The 17,505-nt window shown below is 38.3% G+C and overlaps 1 protein-coding gene across 15 annotated transcripts in view; it reads right to left on the bottom strand.

Annotated features, from left to right (window-relative positions):
* Positions 1–207: 207 nt before the first annotated feature.
* FMR1 (fragile X mental retardation 1) overlaps positions 208–17,505 on the bottom strand; it is a 42,055-nt gene continuing 24,757 nt past the window's right edge. The window contains exons 10-17 of one of the 15 annotated variants that reach the window (XM_005871557.2): positions 14,374–14,483; positions 13,564–13,701; positions 12,999–13,061; positions 10,673–10,759; positions 8,060–8,255; positions 6,329–6,511; positions 5,120–5,202; positions 208–2,676 (exon numbers count right to left, since the gene is read on the bottom strand). In XM_005871557.2, coding sequence (XP_005871619.1) covers positions 2,515–2,676; positions 5,120–5,202; positions 6,329–6,511; positions 8,060–8,255; positions 10,673–10,759; positions 12,999–13,061; positions 13,564–13,701; positions 14,374–14,483 — 1,022 coding nt within the window. In that variant the 3' untranslated portion in view covers positions 208–2,514. Of the gene's footprint in view, positions 2,942–4,195; positions 4,505–5,119; positions 5,203–6,328; positions 6,512–8,059; positions 8,256–10,672; positions 10,760–12,998; positions 13,062–13,563; positions 13,702–14,373; positions 14,484–17,505 lie in introns of those variants that run through there. The other 14 variants (XM_005871559.2, XM_005871558.2, XM_005871562.2 and 11 more) reach the window with 14 other exon arrangements.

Raw genomic sequence — 17,505 nt, 5'->3', positions numbered from 1 at the left:
TATCAACATTTTTACCTTTTAAGGACACATAAAAAGATTTGCAAGGCATATATGCTATGCATGGTAAACAACTTTCCCCCCACATATCATTAATTTTTTAAAATATATTTAGAAATTTAAGACCAGGAGCAAACATTTGTCAGACTAATTTTTTGCTTTTTCATAAGTGCAACTTTTTAATAAAAATTTACATCTAGATAAACAATCTTCAGATTTTTTGAAACTTTAATAAGATTTTAAAAACATCATAACTTTTAACTGAAAAACATACACATTTAGCACACAAATATTGTAATATGAATCAACTCCAACTCTATTTGAAAACATGTGAATCAAATTACAGTTTTAGAAGTTAGTAATTCACATTTAAGCAAGTTAGCGCCCTGCTGAATTCAGCCTTTGTAAAAAAAGAGACTTAGTGCATATTGTAATGGCACAATGTGCTTCTGTACCATTTTGTTGATTTTTTTCACCTTATTAAATATGATCAAGTTATTGAAAGTTGGTAGATAACGGCTAACTTTCTATGACGTGAATTTCCAATGGTAACAGTTACATTTTATAACAGAACACTTTCTATAGATTTCTTTTTCTATCTTAAAATTTTAAAAGCAATCATTTGTAAGGATTGCATCAACATCAATTTCGCAGAGGAAGATCAAACTTTATTGAAACTGCTTGCATACAAAATATATTGCACTATAACCAAACAAATGTCAACATAAAATCCAATCTGTTGTCGCTAATATGTACAGAGAATATTGCCCAAGAGCAGTTACATTACAAGGTCATTCTACCTTGGTTAATTATCTACAGTATTTTAAACCAAACAGCTTACAGATGATGTGTGCAAGGTACCAATTTCTGTTTTCAAATACTATACATTCCAAGAATAAATAACTAGAAATCAACATTAATTTTGGCAATATTTTTAAGAGACTTTTTAATATTCTTGAAATCATGTGCAGTTTGTTGCCATTTTATGTTTATTTGTATGCAAGGAAAAGTAACTGTAAAATGAAAATTCAAAGAAACAAACTCACAAAATACATCAGAGGCAGAACTTCTGTTTGTACGGCTCTATACAGACTCAGTGGTACCCCGGCTTGGAGTTATTTTTTAAGAAAAATATAACATCTTAGAGTGAAGGTCCTTCACATAATTTGCCTCACTAAATTTCACCCATTTTTAAAAAAAAAAAGACTCAAAAACAAAACCAAACCCAACACATCAAACAAGAAAAAGAAACTAAAAAAAACAGTTTTTGTTAACCAATCTTAGTCTGCTTTCCAATTCTGCTTAATAAAAAGAAAAAAAAGAAAAAGTTTTTTGTTAATCAATCTTAGTCTGCTTTCCAATTCTGCTTATGCATTAGACCTAATATTTCAAAGTTTACAAAACATTTAACCTGCTTCCAATATTTTTTAGACAAAGTACCTGTACTTCACAGGTTTATTATGCACACACAGAAATGACCCTCCTATCTCCCCAAATTAAGCCTGAAATTAAAATATGAAAATCTTCACAAAACAAGGGGAGGACAAAATAAAAAAGGCTCTAAGTTAAAACTGGTCATCAGGCCAAAGAGCAGGCATATTCTACTAACTTTCAACCAAAAAGATTTACTCCTAGCTGAAAACATTTTAGCCTCTCTCAAATGAAAAGACAGTTACTTCTTCTCCTGTCTATTCAGAAAAAAATTACACAACCCTCTCAATAACACTATTTGTCAAACTTCAGTGCAACAAAACATAAACAAAAACAATCCTATTCTTTATACTGCCTAACCTGATGTTTATGCAAGGAACAAAAGTGGAAAGCATGCATTCTTCTATAAAGTACTAATGTTTGACAGGGTTTGCAACATCTTTAATATTTAGTGTTCCAACTTATCTTCCCTGAACTCTGCATCCAAATATAATATTCCTACCTGCCAAGATATAGAAAAGGCACAGATCATACAACTTTTTTTTTTTTTTTTTTTGCTAATGAAATGACAAACGTCACATCACACACATCTCAGGGTCCACTAAAATACTGAAATAGTGGACCAACACATAAATTGACACAGGACATGAAATGACATATTATTTCATTGACTTCTATACGAGACTGAAAACAGAAGTCTAATATGATTACCATAAGTGCTATTTATTCAGAAAAACTGAAATGTACCAGTGTTATCACCTATGTAGGAAAATGATCCAAATTAACAAAGAATATCACTTTTCAGTACTTTAAAAAATAAACCAAACTAAAATCCTGTCCTGAAGTGCTAAGTATACTTAAAAGCAGTGCTTGAAAATTTCAAGATCAAGATATCATTTTTGTGCAAATCTGAAAATTGTTGCTTATGGCCAATACCAGAAAAATAAAATTCTTAAACAGAATTTGTGTTCATTTCATGCCCTGTGCCATCTTGCCTACCTTTTGTCTTTGGCCTAACAAAGTTTTCTAATATGGAATAAGAATTATGGAAATGGTAATGGAAATATAACTTCAGAATTACGCAGTTTAGGGTACTCCATTCACAAGTGGTTGCTGACCATCCACGCTGTCTGGCTTTTCCTTCTTCTGGTTACGATCTTTACCCGTGCGCAGCCGATTACCTTCACTGGAGGTATTCTGTAATGTTTTAGTGTGGACACTCCTTTCATTATTGCAGTCAACTCTGATCTAAAACAAGTTATATTTGTTATATACACACACCAAATCCTATTGTAATCTGTAATTGGCCTGACAAGAAATTTAAGCCTGAAGTGTAAACTCCACATGTCAAAAAGGGAAATGAGGGATGAGAATAGAAGTAGTGAAAGAAATCAGGTCAAGTAGGATCTTTATTTTGTTTATGATTTTAAGACACTCTTCTTCTTTAACTGGAACACACTGGTCATCTCATTGCATTCAAAGTTAGATAAAAACAATCCTACTGTGTCTTCTTCTAAGCAGAATAAAACAGTGAAAAACAAATAATTAAAACGAATGATTATTACAAAATAAACATGGCTATAATATTCAGAGTTCAAAAGAATGAGTTATTCTTCAAAGATTATGAAATGCAGGAGAAAAGAGGCAAATTAATATCTTTCGAATCTGACTTTACCAGGATAATAACTCAACTCTCTTATTAACTAGCCTTCAGTTTACACCTTTATATCCATCATGGGTGTGATTAAGTTTGTCTATACTGAGTGCTCCCATTGTCTATGGTGGAAGAATATGAGCATTGGTTTCTAGCAGCTTGTATTTCAGTAAGGAAAGTCAGATGATAATATAACTTGAACTTTGAAGAAAAGCTGTACAGGGAAATTTGAAGACACTAATTACCAGAGGAACTGTAATCCCGGGAAGAGTGTAAAGATAAATGCAATTACAAATAAAATACTGATTTATACAATATTTTAAGTGCTAACACAGGACACTTAAAACACTGCTAATAGAATTCTAGACACTGTACAAAGGGAAGGTAATATTGACAAATGGGCCTAAAATAATGACAAATATTGATCTGCTTCAAGTACAAATGCTACATATATCCCAAAATGGTTCACTGTAATTTCAAAGTGTGTTTAAATGTTGGGTATGGTTGTATGTTTTAAATGTTCTGTTGTCAAGGGTTTGGTGCTTTGATTTATTTTATTTCATTTTTGCATGCACAGAGGGACCTGTTAAGTGAAATGAGCCAGTAAGTGTCTGATTTACATCTATTCTCATACTTACATAGAAAATACAGCCTATTTTAGTTACAAATATGCATCCTTTTAACCAATGTGATCAGAAAGCCTAGTTCATCAAATATGTCCATTTAAGAAAGGAATTACAAAACTGGTACATTAAATGCCTTACATCTTTGTAAAATACATGTAAGTACATTATTTCATCCATATTTTTATCTAGGTCTAAAGTCTTTTCTATGCTGGTCCTGAAGAACCCACCAGTAGTTAACATGTACTTACAACTACTATGAATTTTAAAGAACATTTTGTCATAAAGATTCTGCTTTTAAAAAGTTCTTTCTTGCCCTGACCGGTTTGGCTCATTGGACAGAGCGTCGGCCTGTGGACTAAAGGGTCCCAGGTTCGATTCCGGTCGGGGGCATGTACCTTGGTTGCGGGCACATCCCCAGTGGGGGGCGTGCAGGAGGCAGCTGATCGGTGTTTCTCTCTCATCGATGATTCTAACTCTCTATCCCTCTCCCTTCCTCTCTGTAGAGAATCAATAAAATATATTTAAAAAAAATTTAAAAAACAAGTTCTTTCTCAGTTATCTAGGGTGTTGGTCCCAAACCAATCCACAGTCGAGAAGGAATCCTAACTAGTGGGGGTAAGAATTAAGAGTCAAAGAAGTAGAAGAGAACATGTGCACTTGGAATCAGACACCAGGGTTCAAATATCACTGCACCATATGCTAACTATGTGATCTTGGTCAAAGGACTGAATCTTTCTAAACTTCCGTTTACTATCCTTTAAAATAGAAGAACAAAAAGACTTACCTTAGGTGGCTGCTGCAAGATTAAATTAGATAAAATACACACAAAACACTTAGCAGAGGTGTCTGGACATTGTCCGAGGTAATTTTAAAATTATTTAACAATAGATACAGTACAGGTGACAACCAATTGATATGGGAGTTTCAGAATAGAGGCTGGCTGTAAACAAGCAGCTGACTGATTCAGCAGGTTCTAGCTGAGTATCATCAGCCCTGCCTATTATAATTATTACTTTTGAAATACATGCCTTCTTTTCCTTACTTTCCATTTAAAGAGGATATTCTATTCCTGCTTCTCAGGGGAAGAGGGACCCACAAGGTTGACTCAGGTCTCACTCTCAGTACATTCCAGGGTGTTTTTTTTGGGGGGGGGGGGGAATCAGAGGGACCACCAATGTTGTATTGAAGTCATATGACAATTAAAGTCTTCACAAATACTTTAACTACATATTCTCTAGAGAAATCTTTGTATGTTTGCATGAAAACAAAGATTATCACAGTTGTAATGGTAAAAGGAAATTATTTCACAGATATCAAATTTATAATCTTTGAATATGTTTAAAAATAAACTCACGAAATTTCAAACTACTCTAATGCAAATAATTTAGATGAAAAAGGCATATGGGTTTACCTGGAGGGATCCATCTGCAGTTCTCCCTTTAGCCTCTCTCGGATTACGAGGACGATTATCTGATCGGGAGTGATCGTCGTTTCCTATAGGGACGTTTTAAAAAGGTTCAACAATTACTGATTCTAACATGCTTATTGGAAGCTCTTTATTCCCATATCCTCAATTTACTTAGACCAGTGGTTGGCAAACCGCGGCTAGCGAGCCACATGCGGCTCTTTGGCCCCTTGAGTGTGGCTCTTCCACAAAATACCATGTGCGGGCGCGCACGTACAGTGCGATTGAAATTTCGTGGCCCATGTGCAGAGTCGGTATTTTGTGGAAGAGCCACACTCAAGGGGCCAAAGAGCCGCATGTGGCTCGTGAGCCGCAGTTTGCCGACCACTGACTTACACCAACCAAAAAATCCAAAATATAATCAACCTAGTGATTACAGTTACATAGAAACAAAATATTTTGAAGGCATTACAACTGTGCAACTGTTACAGGTCAATCTGAGCTAATTTCAGATGCTATGTTTAGACTCTCCGAAGAAGCTGAACTAGTTATCAGTGTTGATTTACATATTCTACATGAACCATAAGAAAGGCTAATATTCTGTCAATTACTGTATGAAAGGCTGAGGCTTTACTATGATGAGCAGTACAAAACAGGAGAAATGGGGTCTTGGTAATACAGTGTTAAATCACCAAGATTTTTCACTGAACTTCAGGCAGTTGTTACAATTAACCTTTATTTCTTACTAGAGGCCCGGTGCATGAAATTCATGCACTCGGGGGATGGGGGGATCCCTCAGCCCAGCCTGCGCCCTCTCTCAGTCCAGGAGCCCTTGGGGGATGTCCGACTGCCGGATTAGGGCCTAAGCCGGCAGTTGGACATCATTAGCGCTGCCATTGAGGTGGGAGAGGCTCTTGCCACCCCAGCTGCACTTGCCAGCTGTGAGCCCAGCTTCTGGCTGAGCAGTGCTCCCCCTGTGGGAGCACACTGACCACCAGTGGGCAGCTCCTGTGTTGAGCGTCTGCCCCCTGGTGGTCAGTGCGCATCATAGCGACTAGTCGTTCCGCTGTTCGGTCGATTTGCATACTAGTATTAGCCTTTTATTATATAGGATGGGGGGTGAGGGTGGGCTAGAAGAGGTCAATGGAGGGGAGGAGAAGGGGGTATATGTGATACTTTCAACAATAAAGATTTTTTAAAAAAGAAAACCTCTACCTTTGAAGCCGCCTCCACGTCCTCTTCCTCCCTGTCCTCTTCCTCCACCGCCACGTCGTCGTCCCTCTCCTCTGCGCAGAAAGTTCTCCCTCTCTTCCTCTGTTGGAGCTAATGACCAATCACTGAGTTCGTCTCTGTGGTCAGATTCTGTTTCAGAAGCATTTGATGCTTCAGAATTAGTTCCTATCGAGAGTTAAAAGTTATATACCATTGTCCGACTTAAAAAAAAAAAAAAGTTAGGTTATCAGAAGCTTCCAGAAACCTTTCAGGGGTAATCTAATACTCTTCCTCCCAATTTATACGCCTACTAAAAGGTATTATCACCTTCTATTTTGTGAAACAAATTATCTTAAATTCAAAATGAAGGGTTTTATAATTTTTTAGGTAATCTTGGAAAACATTTTTGGTTCTCATTTTTAAAAAAAGGCATTTTATTAGCCATCTAAGTTCAAGTCTGAGTATGCCACATCATTAAACAGCTGTACTCCTTTAACCATCTGCGCTCTCTGGAGGAAAAGTTGTCTACAATGTTTAAAAGTAATACCTTGAGAAACAAAACCTTTCATAGAGTTCATTTTAATAAGGTTTGGCTAAGGAACATAGGGGAATGCAGCACACATTTTGGTCACCTCTGAGAGACTGGCAAAGAAGGCCACCATGGCAACTGTCTCAGGGAAGGATCTCTTGTGGGAACAGGGATTGGACCAGATGAATGGGGATATGCTTTCCTGATACTTGGTCCACAACCTTCCCTCCCATTCCCACTAGAATAATTTATTATTAATGAAAGTTTTATTATAATACAGTCATTATGCCTGAGAAGGTGGATTAATGACCTAAGGGATGGGAGTGGAAGAAAAGAGCTCCAAAGTGAGGTGGGACTTCAACATCAAAAAGAACAGACTTTTGAAAGAGGGTTACGGGTTAGGTTCAAAGTTGGCCATAGGAGTAGGTATATCTCTCCCCAACTCCAGAATGTCAACTCTACTACCTCTCTCTCTTCCTTTGTTGGAGCTAATGACCAATTATAGCTTCACCATTATAGCTTCATTCCTGTGGATCTTGAAGGCTTTCCATCTTAAAGAGTTCCTTTTTGAAACGCAAATATTTGTGAGATGGATTATACCTTATACCATCATCAGCAAGTTACATAGTAGTTACACAGTTGAGCAAGAAAGACAGTAGGTACTGGCAGGTGGGGACAGCATTCAGGAAAGGTACTGGGAGAGAAGAAAGAAGCACTGACAGAAGAGCTGGGAAGGCAAAGAGAAACTTTGCCGACTTCTTGACTGTGCCTAGGGCTGACTTTGGCCATGCCATACAAAATCACCTTATGAGCCACAGGATGTAGACCCCTGATTTACACAGTCCATCCAGCAAGTATGACCAGCACATGCCTGACAAAAAATGAGCCACAGTACACAAATGTAAAAAAGTTTTGGGTATACAGTAATAAAATTAGGAAAGGCCTTAAGAAAATCATCAACACACAAGGGCTTAAGCAGATTTATCCCCAGTCAGAACGTGGACAGAACTCACACCTGCCCTGTGAACTCTATGTGTCATTATCAGGTTTTTACTCTATGTCTCTTGCAACACAATTTGACCCATTGTGAATCAGAAACCATGTAGTGAGAAATAGTTATAATGGGGTTCTAATGAATATTAGAGGTTAGCAGCTATTAAGTGTAGGAACAGATAAAGTTACTGAGTAAAATGCTTAGTTTGTACCTGAAGTATATCCAGGACCGCGTCTGCCGTGCCCCCTATTTCTGTAAGGTCTACTACCTCGACCCATTCCTTGACCATCATCAGTCACATAGCCTTTTTCCTTATCTGTACGATTTGGTGGTGGTCTAGAACTAGCTCCAATCTGTCGCAACTGCTCATCAATTTGTAATCTCTCCAAACGCAACTGGTCTACTTCCTATTTAAAATATACAAGATAACAGTAAAAATAATTTGACATTTTACTTAATAATACCTTTCTCCTTTTCATAAGATAAAAAAGTATACTGGAAATATTTCAATTTCAGTTCTTAATTTATAGTAAACACTGTTACACAGAATTATCAGGAAATTGAATGATCTCCTTAAAAAACAAAATTAAATAACAGATTACTGATGCCCAGAATTAGAGATATAACAAAAATACTCAGCATTATAGAATTTAAAATTGCTTGATTTGGCACTGTTACTCAATGGAATCTGCTAAGGTACAGATATGCTAATTTTGGGACTTCTTAATGACAGGATATTGAATAAAACAACTCTAAAATGTATGAATACAGAAATAGACATTTAAGGTTTAACCAGCCAACCCTAAAAATCACACATTGTAAATACTCTGAATTGAAATAGACTTGCCAGTTAATCTTAATTTACAAAGCATTGAGTTTGGGCCATCTTGTTTGCAAAGAACATATACTACAGTAGGTCTTTGGATGTGATTATACAATTAAGGAACAATTATTTTCAATGAACTGAAAATTCTCATATTCCTTATACAGGGCAGGAAACTATTTAATAGCTGGCCAAAAAAGTTAGGTCTTACATCATGCCTTACAAACCTTTTAAACACTACAACTCTGCTAGACCAAGTATGATGAACAATATAAATTTAGGTGATCAAAATATACACCTAGGTTCCACAGACAGATCCTTACATACAGTGCTTCCAATATGTTGGGTTCTGTCAAATCCATATACAGTCTCAATTATAAGCCTCATCCTTCCAATCTACCCATAAACATCTCATTTATGGGCTATAGGGAGCTAGATTCATAAATATAGTAGTACTGAGTGTCTCAGTCAAGCAGAGGCCACCAGAGAAACTGTCTACATGAATAGTCACTGGAGAAGCCCCTGAAAAGCTAAGCTCCTAAAATCTTGGTTGTGGCAGTTTTCTGGAAAAGAAAGGGCAGGTAAGGATTTGGGTGAGTTTGATCTGAGCTCTGAACTAGAATTTGTTTTACAACGGACTTGAACAAAGAAGAGACTGCAGCTGAGTGAGTGGCTTACTCCAAAAGTATAGTTATAGCTAATGGAATGGGTATATCTTGCAAAACAGAATGGTAGTCCATGTTATCTCACTGGGGCAAAGCAGTCATCTTTTGGTGAAAGATGCCAGGCCCAATCAAGTGAAGATCTGGTGATGGAAAGAATGGCAACAGGACAGCTGCTGATAACCAAAAAAGATATTCAGTTGTGAAGAATAAATCAAAAGATCTAAGAAAGAAGATTAGTCAAAAGAACAAGGGATCAATACAATACAACACTAACTCTCCAGGTCTTCATAATTAATGTAAGCTAAGAATATGAAGAAAAACACATACAACAGATTACACATAAACATGTTTTAAAACAAAAATAAATAAGCAAATCAATGGGAAATCCTACCCATGCAAGCCTTGCTGGATAAAACTTTCCCACTTTCAATTAACTAACCACCATAAAAATGAATGAAATGTCTAACTACTGAACCTTTTTTTCCCTTATTTGCATACAAGTAGAAATTGTTTAATTTTATTTCTCTAAGAAATAGGCAACAAATTCTTAAGATAGCATTACAAATGAAATAGAAACTTGGATTACTTTTAAAATATTACTTAGTACCAGTTACATTATATTTTGAAACACATGGATAGAAGGAATTATTAAGTGACATGGATAAGACTCCATCTTATTGATTTATAGAACTTTTTGGCCAGAAATTTTAAAAAGCATCTAGGGAAGCGACTTGCCTAAAGTCACACAGCTAGTCCATGACAAAAGATCATCTAGAAGCAAATCGCTGGATTGCCAATCTAGTGCCCTTTCCATTTATACCTTGTAGTAACCTGGTTCTTATTTTCCAGTTTGCAATCTAGAGGGGGGATAAATGCTATAAAAATTGTTTGTTTTGTATAACAGAGTATAGAGAAAAATATGAAGGGTACACATTTAAAAAGATTTCGTGAAACAGTGGGATTTCCTTAATAAATGACATAAAAGAGACAACAAAAGCAAGTGGAAAACTCACAAAGGCTAGAAAGGATCTACCTAATGAAAAACCTGTGTAAAGGATTAACCTAAATTAAGTGCAAGGTTTAAAAGAGGAATAATGGGAAACGGGGGAATTTATTGAAAACTGGGATACTGGTCCTTACATTTATGATGATGATGAAAATTGACTTGTGTTTTCAAAAGGAATATAATAAGCTAAACAAAGTATTTTATCTATTACTTTTTACAGGTCATTCATTATAATGTTCAGAATGAATCTTAACTACTGAAAGGTTTACTATGGAGTTTTTATATTTTAGTGCAAAAAGAATTTGAAATTAAAGTTCTTGCTGTTCTCACCTTTAAATAGTTCAGGTGATAATCCAAAAGAACAGTGGCATTAGCGATGCTGTCCTTTGTTCCCACAAAAACAAATGGTACCATACCCTGGAAAAGAAATGGTGACAATGATCCCATAAAATTAATAATGGATTAATCTGAAAAATGCAAATAATGACTAAATCCCTAGGACAAGGTCTGACAAACAGTAGGTACACAAATAATCAGTAATACATGAAAACAAAAATAGCTGGCATATTTTACACATCTGTGAATAAGGACAGATCAATATAGCAACCTCTTAAATGCATCAGGTTATTATGTTTTAAACACTACAATTAAAAATGTTGGCAAAGTCACAAATTATTTAATTCAAAATTATACAGGCTTTAACTAACATGAGATGCATAAACAAAATACTCTAATTCATCTAAAATTTTTATCAAAATCAAATTCTTTTAAAAATCATTAAAATTTAGATATTATGGTACAAAATTAAAAATTAAATCAATTAGCTAACCAAATCAACAGAGAACAAAAAAACACACACAAACAGAATTAGGATACATTAAAATGCACTGAGTAATTATTCCATGAGGGGGAAAAAACCTGGCATTTCCATGAGCATAAAATTTAACATTACATTTCAATAATTTGCTCTGAAAATTATAAAAAAAAGCTGAATCATAAGTTAAGTTTCATCTTCTCTCTATGGTACTACTTTAATATAAGGATAGATTTTTAAAAGTTGTATGCTAAAAATTTATACTTCCAGCCCATCAGTACAAATGAGAAAAAACACTATTTCTTGTCACAAGTTATAGGGAAACCTAGGCCAGTTGTGCAAACTAACAGCTGGCAATTATGACGTTCGAAGTTGAGAACAGTTCTATATTTTGCTGAAGAAATACACATGGTTACTAATATTCACAAGTAACTAAAAAAGCATACAATGGCTCTGATGTGAATATTATAATTTTCTAGGCGAAGTTTCTAGGTGTTAGAAGCCAAGAAGCTGTCTTTTTAGCAAGTATCACTCTTTTAAAAAGAGCATTCATTTGATAGGTGTGGCTACTCCTGGGCTGCTTTTGCTTGCTTGCATTCAGTACACAGCATCTTAAACAGATGTGGGGCTGGAACAGGTTTTTTTTCTTTTTCCTTCCACATGAACATGGCTGTTAATGGGGAACAAAACTGAACAGTTAGGAAATACAGCTTGCAGACTGACCTTTGTCTGGTAGAAAAGGAACTGCTTCCAAGTAGCAATGACCATCTGAATAATCAGGTGCAATTGAAAACCCATGGGCTTCATAATGGATTTTTTTTTACATCAAATAATATATGAACCATGGAAATTATCAAGCCCATGGATCAGATCTCCTTCTCAAAAACATCTTGACTGTTGAGTTTTTCCCCCAATTGACTGTTAGAAAGCAGTATACTATTTTCTAAAATGTCATATGATGAAATGCTATATGATCCTTTTGGATCATATGCTACCAAAATAAGCTTTGAAACCCTGTCACTGATTTAGTTTGATCAACTTTGGGACAAATAATTTTAAAACATTTTCTTTTCAACATATCCAAACTGTTAGTGTATCCAAGTGCCACTCTAATTTAAGCATTATCGCTAGTGGACCAGAATAGTAAATTAAAATGAAAAAATTGTGAGAGTAGAATGGTGGCCTTCTATACTTGACACCAAGAAAAGTGATTCCCTATTCTAGGGTGAGAACTGAGTTGCCCAGCAGAGAGGAATATCTAAGGCACTTGAGGTTATATTTCTCTTTATAAAATGGCATTTTTGCTTTGAATCTCGTGAGTCACAACATTTTCCCCATAAACAGTTCTCACGAGCTATGGAGAAGTCCCTGCACTCAAGGAAGGAACTCACAATGTGGATGAGGAGGTAGATAAGTAAATGTGTACGTTCTGAGTGCTACGATAGGGGACCTATGACAAGTACACACAGAAAGCTGCATAAGGAGTAAGGTCAAAGCATGGTGGCAGGAAGAAGAGTGTTCTAGGTGGAGAAAACATATGCATTTGACTGTTCAGTATGACTGTTCAGAGACCTCTAAATACTTCAGTATGGCTTTAAGTCTCTCTAGAATGCAAGGGGGAGGAGTTGTAACAAATGATATTGGACAGGTTACCATGAAAGAAAGGCCTTATAAGCAACAGGAAGAAATCTGAGCTTTCTCCCTAGGGCAATAAATTCATGTACCCATAAACACTCCTCCACCAGCCTCCAACCCTGAAGGTCATTTGTAGTCTCTCTTAACAAGGGTGATAAACATTAAAATATAAAATTAAAATGTATTTTTCAAGGAATGTTTTCCTACCTGCCAAGCCTTGAGTTCAGGTTTCTGGGATTCCCCTGCTACAATTGATGAAATCACTAACACCTAAAGCAGTATAAGGAATGCAAGTGATGTCATTAACTATAACAAATGATACGCAGAAGCCTGAACGCAGGACTTTCACTGTAGGACTTTTAAACTCATTTCTAAACAGTTAGGTTAGTTCAAATATTGAAAATCAGTTTCTAAAATATGGTTTTAAGTAGTAACTAATGCATGTAAACAGATGGTACATTTTGACCTAATACAACCTGCAAAATTTCAAGAGATACAACATGGAAAAATTAAAGTCCACCCTCAAAAGAAAAATGACCATTAAATGCAACCCCATATTTTATGTTTACAACATAAGATTTGTCACTGTAAATAAAATGAAAAGTAGGTATCACTTTGGTTTGTAATATCTCATAACCTAAAAATGAGATTTGAAAAAAATACATGAGTATCTTGTAAGTCTAACCAGAGAAAATACCCGAAATGCCCATTTGTAACATCTGGGTGGAAGAAATTACTTTCAGTGTAATTCAACGTGATCAATATTTCTTACCCTCTGTACTTTTGTACTGTTAGTTTGAGAAAAATGAGCGCTGTTTTCCTTTATATCTATATGTTTTTTTTCTTCCGAGGGAGTAGGTCCAACCCTTGAGTTACTAGTGGAAGGCAGGGAATTTGGTGGCATAATTTCCTTGGTAAAACACAAAAGAGAAAAAATAACTAATTTTAAGTCTTTATTTAGCTCCATTATTGTATCAATGATCATATTTTAAGAGGATAAATTATTATAAACAGTTTTAGTAAACAAAACAGAATGCAAAAATCATGCAATAAAAACCCCAAAAGATTTAATTTCAGCCAAAAGAACCTTTCACAAAAGGAAGACTAGATAATATATGAAAATTATGGCAATTTAGATTTTATTTTAAACACAGTACCATTGTACAGAAGAGCATGCCCTCACCTCCCCAACCCCCACACAAATATTTATACATACACACAAAATAATAAAGGCAAAACATAAAAGCCAGAAAACCTAAGCAGTGTCCCAATTTTGTTTGTCAGTAAAGTTAAATGATATTTGAAAAGTGCTTTGTACTTTTTTTACAATTACAACAACCCATTTTAAAGATTGAGAAATAAGAATTAAAGGGATTAAAGTGACCAATCCAAAGTCACGGCATTAGAGAATTAACAGAGGCCGTATCTACAACTATATCACTAACTGGCATGTCTGATAATCAAGAATTTGTACATCTACATTATGTGCATATCACAGAGGACTCTAAATTAATCTCAAATAAAAAAATAAAAATCTTTTACTTTTCTTATACAAACCAGAAACATATGCATTAGAACATACCTCTTCTTGTGGAACATTTTTCTCATTTTCGGCCTCAATTCTCACCCTCACAACTCCTGACTTGTCCACAATCTCCTGAATCAGTTTTCCATTTTTTCCTATTACTTTGCCTAAATTAAGAAATGAATAATTCATGTTTGGCTTTAAGAACACATACCTTACACCCCACTGTAAACAATTGCATTATCTATCTATATATATATAAACGGAATATGCTAACTAGCCGAGCTTCACTACTGCTCAGGAGGAGGCTGCATCACGACTGCTCAGGAGGAGCTGTGCACGCAGATGGGCAGGAAGGGAGGCTGGGGCTGGGGGCAGGCCAGAGTAGAGACACAACACACGGAGAGGCTGGGGCTGGGGGCGGGAGGGAGCGGAGACACAACACACAGGAGCGTGCCTGCCCCCACACCAGTGGACACAACATGATGGCCAGGGGCTACGCGGGTCAGGCGCAGGTCGCGGTCCCCCGCGGGGTGCCTCCTTGCACGGCGGGAGGCAGGGCGCCTCCTTGCGTGATTTCAATCATGCGCTGGGCCTCTAGTCCTATCTAATAATAGACAAACATGGTAATTGACCATACCTTCGCTACACCTCCCACTGGCAAATCAGCATGATATGCAAATTAACCGCCAACAAAGATGGCGGTTAATTTGCATATATCGGCTGGGAGCGAAGACTGAAGACAACATGGAAGAGAAGCGCTACAGAAGGGAGCAAAGTAGAGGCGGTGGAGACTGGAACGGAGCCAAGGCTGCGGAGGCAGGAGGCGGGAGGGGAAACCAGCCAGGACTAGGGGCCCTACCTGTGCACGAATTTCATGCACTGGACCTCTAGTCTATAATAAGAAAAGCGTAAACAGCAGAACGACCATCTGAACGATCTTCTGGACAACCACACTATGACACACACTGGTGCCAGGTCAGCCAAGGCAGGTGTGATGTGACTGGTCAGGGGGACACAGCCATCGCCCCACGATCACCCGACAGAGGGAGACCCAGGCTACCCTTTGCAGGGCAATCGACGTGGGGGCTCCGCGATTGGTCGCCCCACAGAGGGGCCCAGGCGGGGTGATCAACTGGGGGAGGGAGATCCGCAATTGCCCCAAAAAGGGAGGCCCAGACCACCCTCTGCGTGGCGATTGATTGTGGAGCCCTCGCCGGGTGGGTGGGGCCTCCCTCTGCAGGACGATCAATCTGGGGGCCCCGCGATCAATCATCCCACAGAGGGAGGTCCAGGCCAGCCAAGCGATCACACCCCACGCCTGTTGCCTGCAGAGGGAGGTGACCGGTGGTGGGCAAGCACCACACAGATGGCAAGCAGTGGTAGTGGCGGGGGCAGGGCCAGCTGCCAGCAGCCCAGGGGAAGGAAAGTCCTGATAGGCCCTGATTGCTGGCCAGGCCTAGGGATACTACCCAAGGGGTCCCGGATTGCGAGAGGGCACAGGCCGGACTGAGGGACACCCCCCTTCCCTGGCATGAATTTCATGCACCGGGCTTCTAGTTTTAAATAAAACTGAAAGACCAAAACAGAGACTCTTCAAATGAATAGATAGGGTTAAAGTTGGCTTTCCATTTTACTAGGTTATCATTGTTTAAACTCCATGGCTAGGTATTAGAATTGATTAATACTCATAAACTGATTGGAGAATTTTGAATTTTTAAAGCATTTCAAAGATAGGTTCTTATTTTGCACAAAAGTGTACACTTTAAACTTGCTAGTACAGTGGTGTATATCAATCTTTCTTCAACGTTCTATAAAAAGTTAAGGAAAAGGATATATAATCCTACATAATAAAAGGGTAATATGCAAATTGACCGAACAGCAGAACGACCAGTTGCTGTGACGTGCACTGACCATCAGGGGGCAGATGCTCAATGCAAGAGCTGCCCCTTGGTGGTCAGTGCACTCCCACAGGGGGAGCACTGCTCAGCCAGAAGCTGGGCTCATGGCTGACGAGTGCAGTGGCAGTGGCAGGAGCCTCTCTCCCGCCTCCGCTGCTGGCGGGCAGTAAGGAGTGAGGGGGCCCAGCCTGCAAGAGACCCAGACTGTGACAGGGCACATGCCAGGCCGAGGAAATCCCCCTCCCCAAGTTCACGCATCTCATGTACTGGGACTCTAGTAAAAATATCTTTGCACCCAACTGGCATGGCTCAGTAGTTGAGCATTGACCTATGAATTAAGAGGTCAGTGTGATTCTTGGTCCAGGCTCGATCCCCAGTAGGGATCATGCAGGAGGCAGTTGATCAATGAATCTCTCTCATCATTGGTGTTTTTTTCTCTCTCACTCCCACTCCTTTCCTCTCTGAAATCAATAAAAAATATATTTTAAATAAATGTATTAACAAATAAAAATATATGCATATTTATTTGAGAATTTCAATTCTATCTGTACCTGATTTAAATTTGCTTCTTTGCCCATGGCAAATACAGTCATACACCACTTAACAATATGTTCTGAGAAATGCTTAGCTGAGGAATTTTGTCATTGTGCAAAAACTAAAGTACAATTACACAAAACTAGATGGTATAGCCTACTGTAAATCTAGGCTATGTTATAGCCAACCCTTAGGCTATGAGTCTCTAGAGCATCTATACTAATAAGAGGAACATGCAAATTAACCATCACTCCGCCACTCCTCTATACCCAAAAGCCAATCAGGAGCAAGTATGCAAATTAACCCAACTAAGATGGCGGCAGCCACAGAGCTGGAGTGAGGAGGCTTGGGTTGCCCCCGGCGATGGAGGAAGCCAAGCTTCCCACCTGCTCTGGCCGGCCGCGGGCTCCACTCAAGGCTACAAAGTTTCAATTATAGAAGATAAATAAATCCCAGATACCTGCTTCCAGCCCACCCTGGCCTCCGCTCAAGGAGGTGCTGAAAAAAAAAGAAGAGAGGCTGGGAGCTTGGGTCGCCGGGGGGCATCACCAGCCTGAAAACGGCCCTCAACCCCTCACTCAGGCTGGCCAGGCACCCCAGTGGGACACCCCACCCTGAAGGGACTGTGGGCAGCCTGAAAACGGCCCTCAGCCCCTCACCCAGGCTGGATACGCCACCAAGGGGTGAGGGTCCCCACTGGGGGGCTTGGCCAGCCTGTAAACAGCCATCAGCCCCTCACCCAGGCTGGCCAGGC

Source organism: Myotis brandtii, unplaced genomic scaffold (assembly GCF_000412655.1).
Source record: "Myotis brandtii unplaced genomic scaffold, ASM41265v1 scaffold345, whole genome shotgun sequence".
Classification (NCBI taxonomy): Eukaryota; Metazoa; Chordata; class Mammalia; order Chiroptera; family Vespertilionidae; genus Myotis; species Myotis brandtii.
Note: the sequence above shows the minus strand (reverse complement) of the source record. Positions and strands in the feature narration are given on the sequence as shown.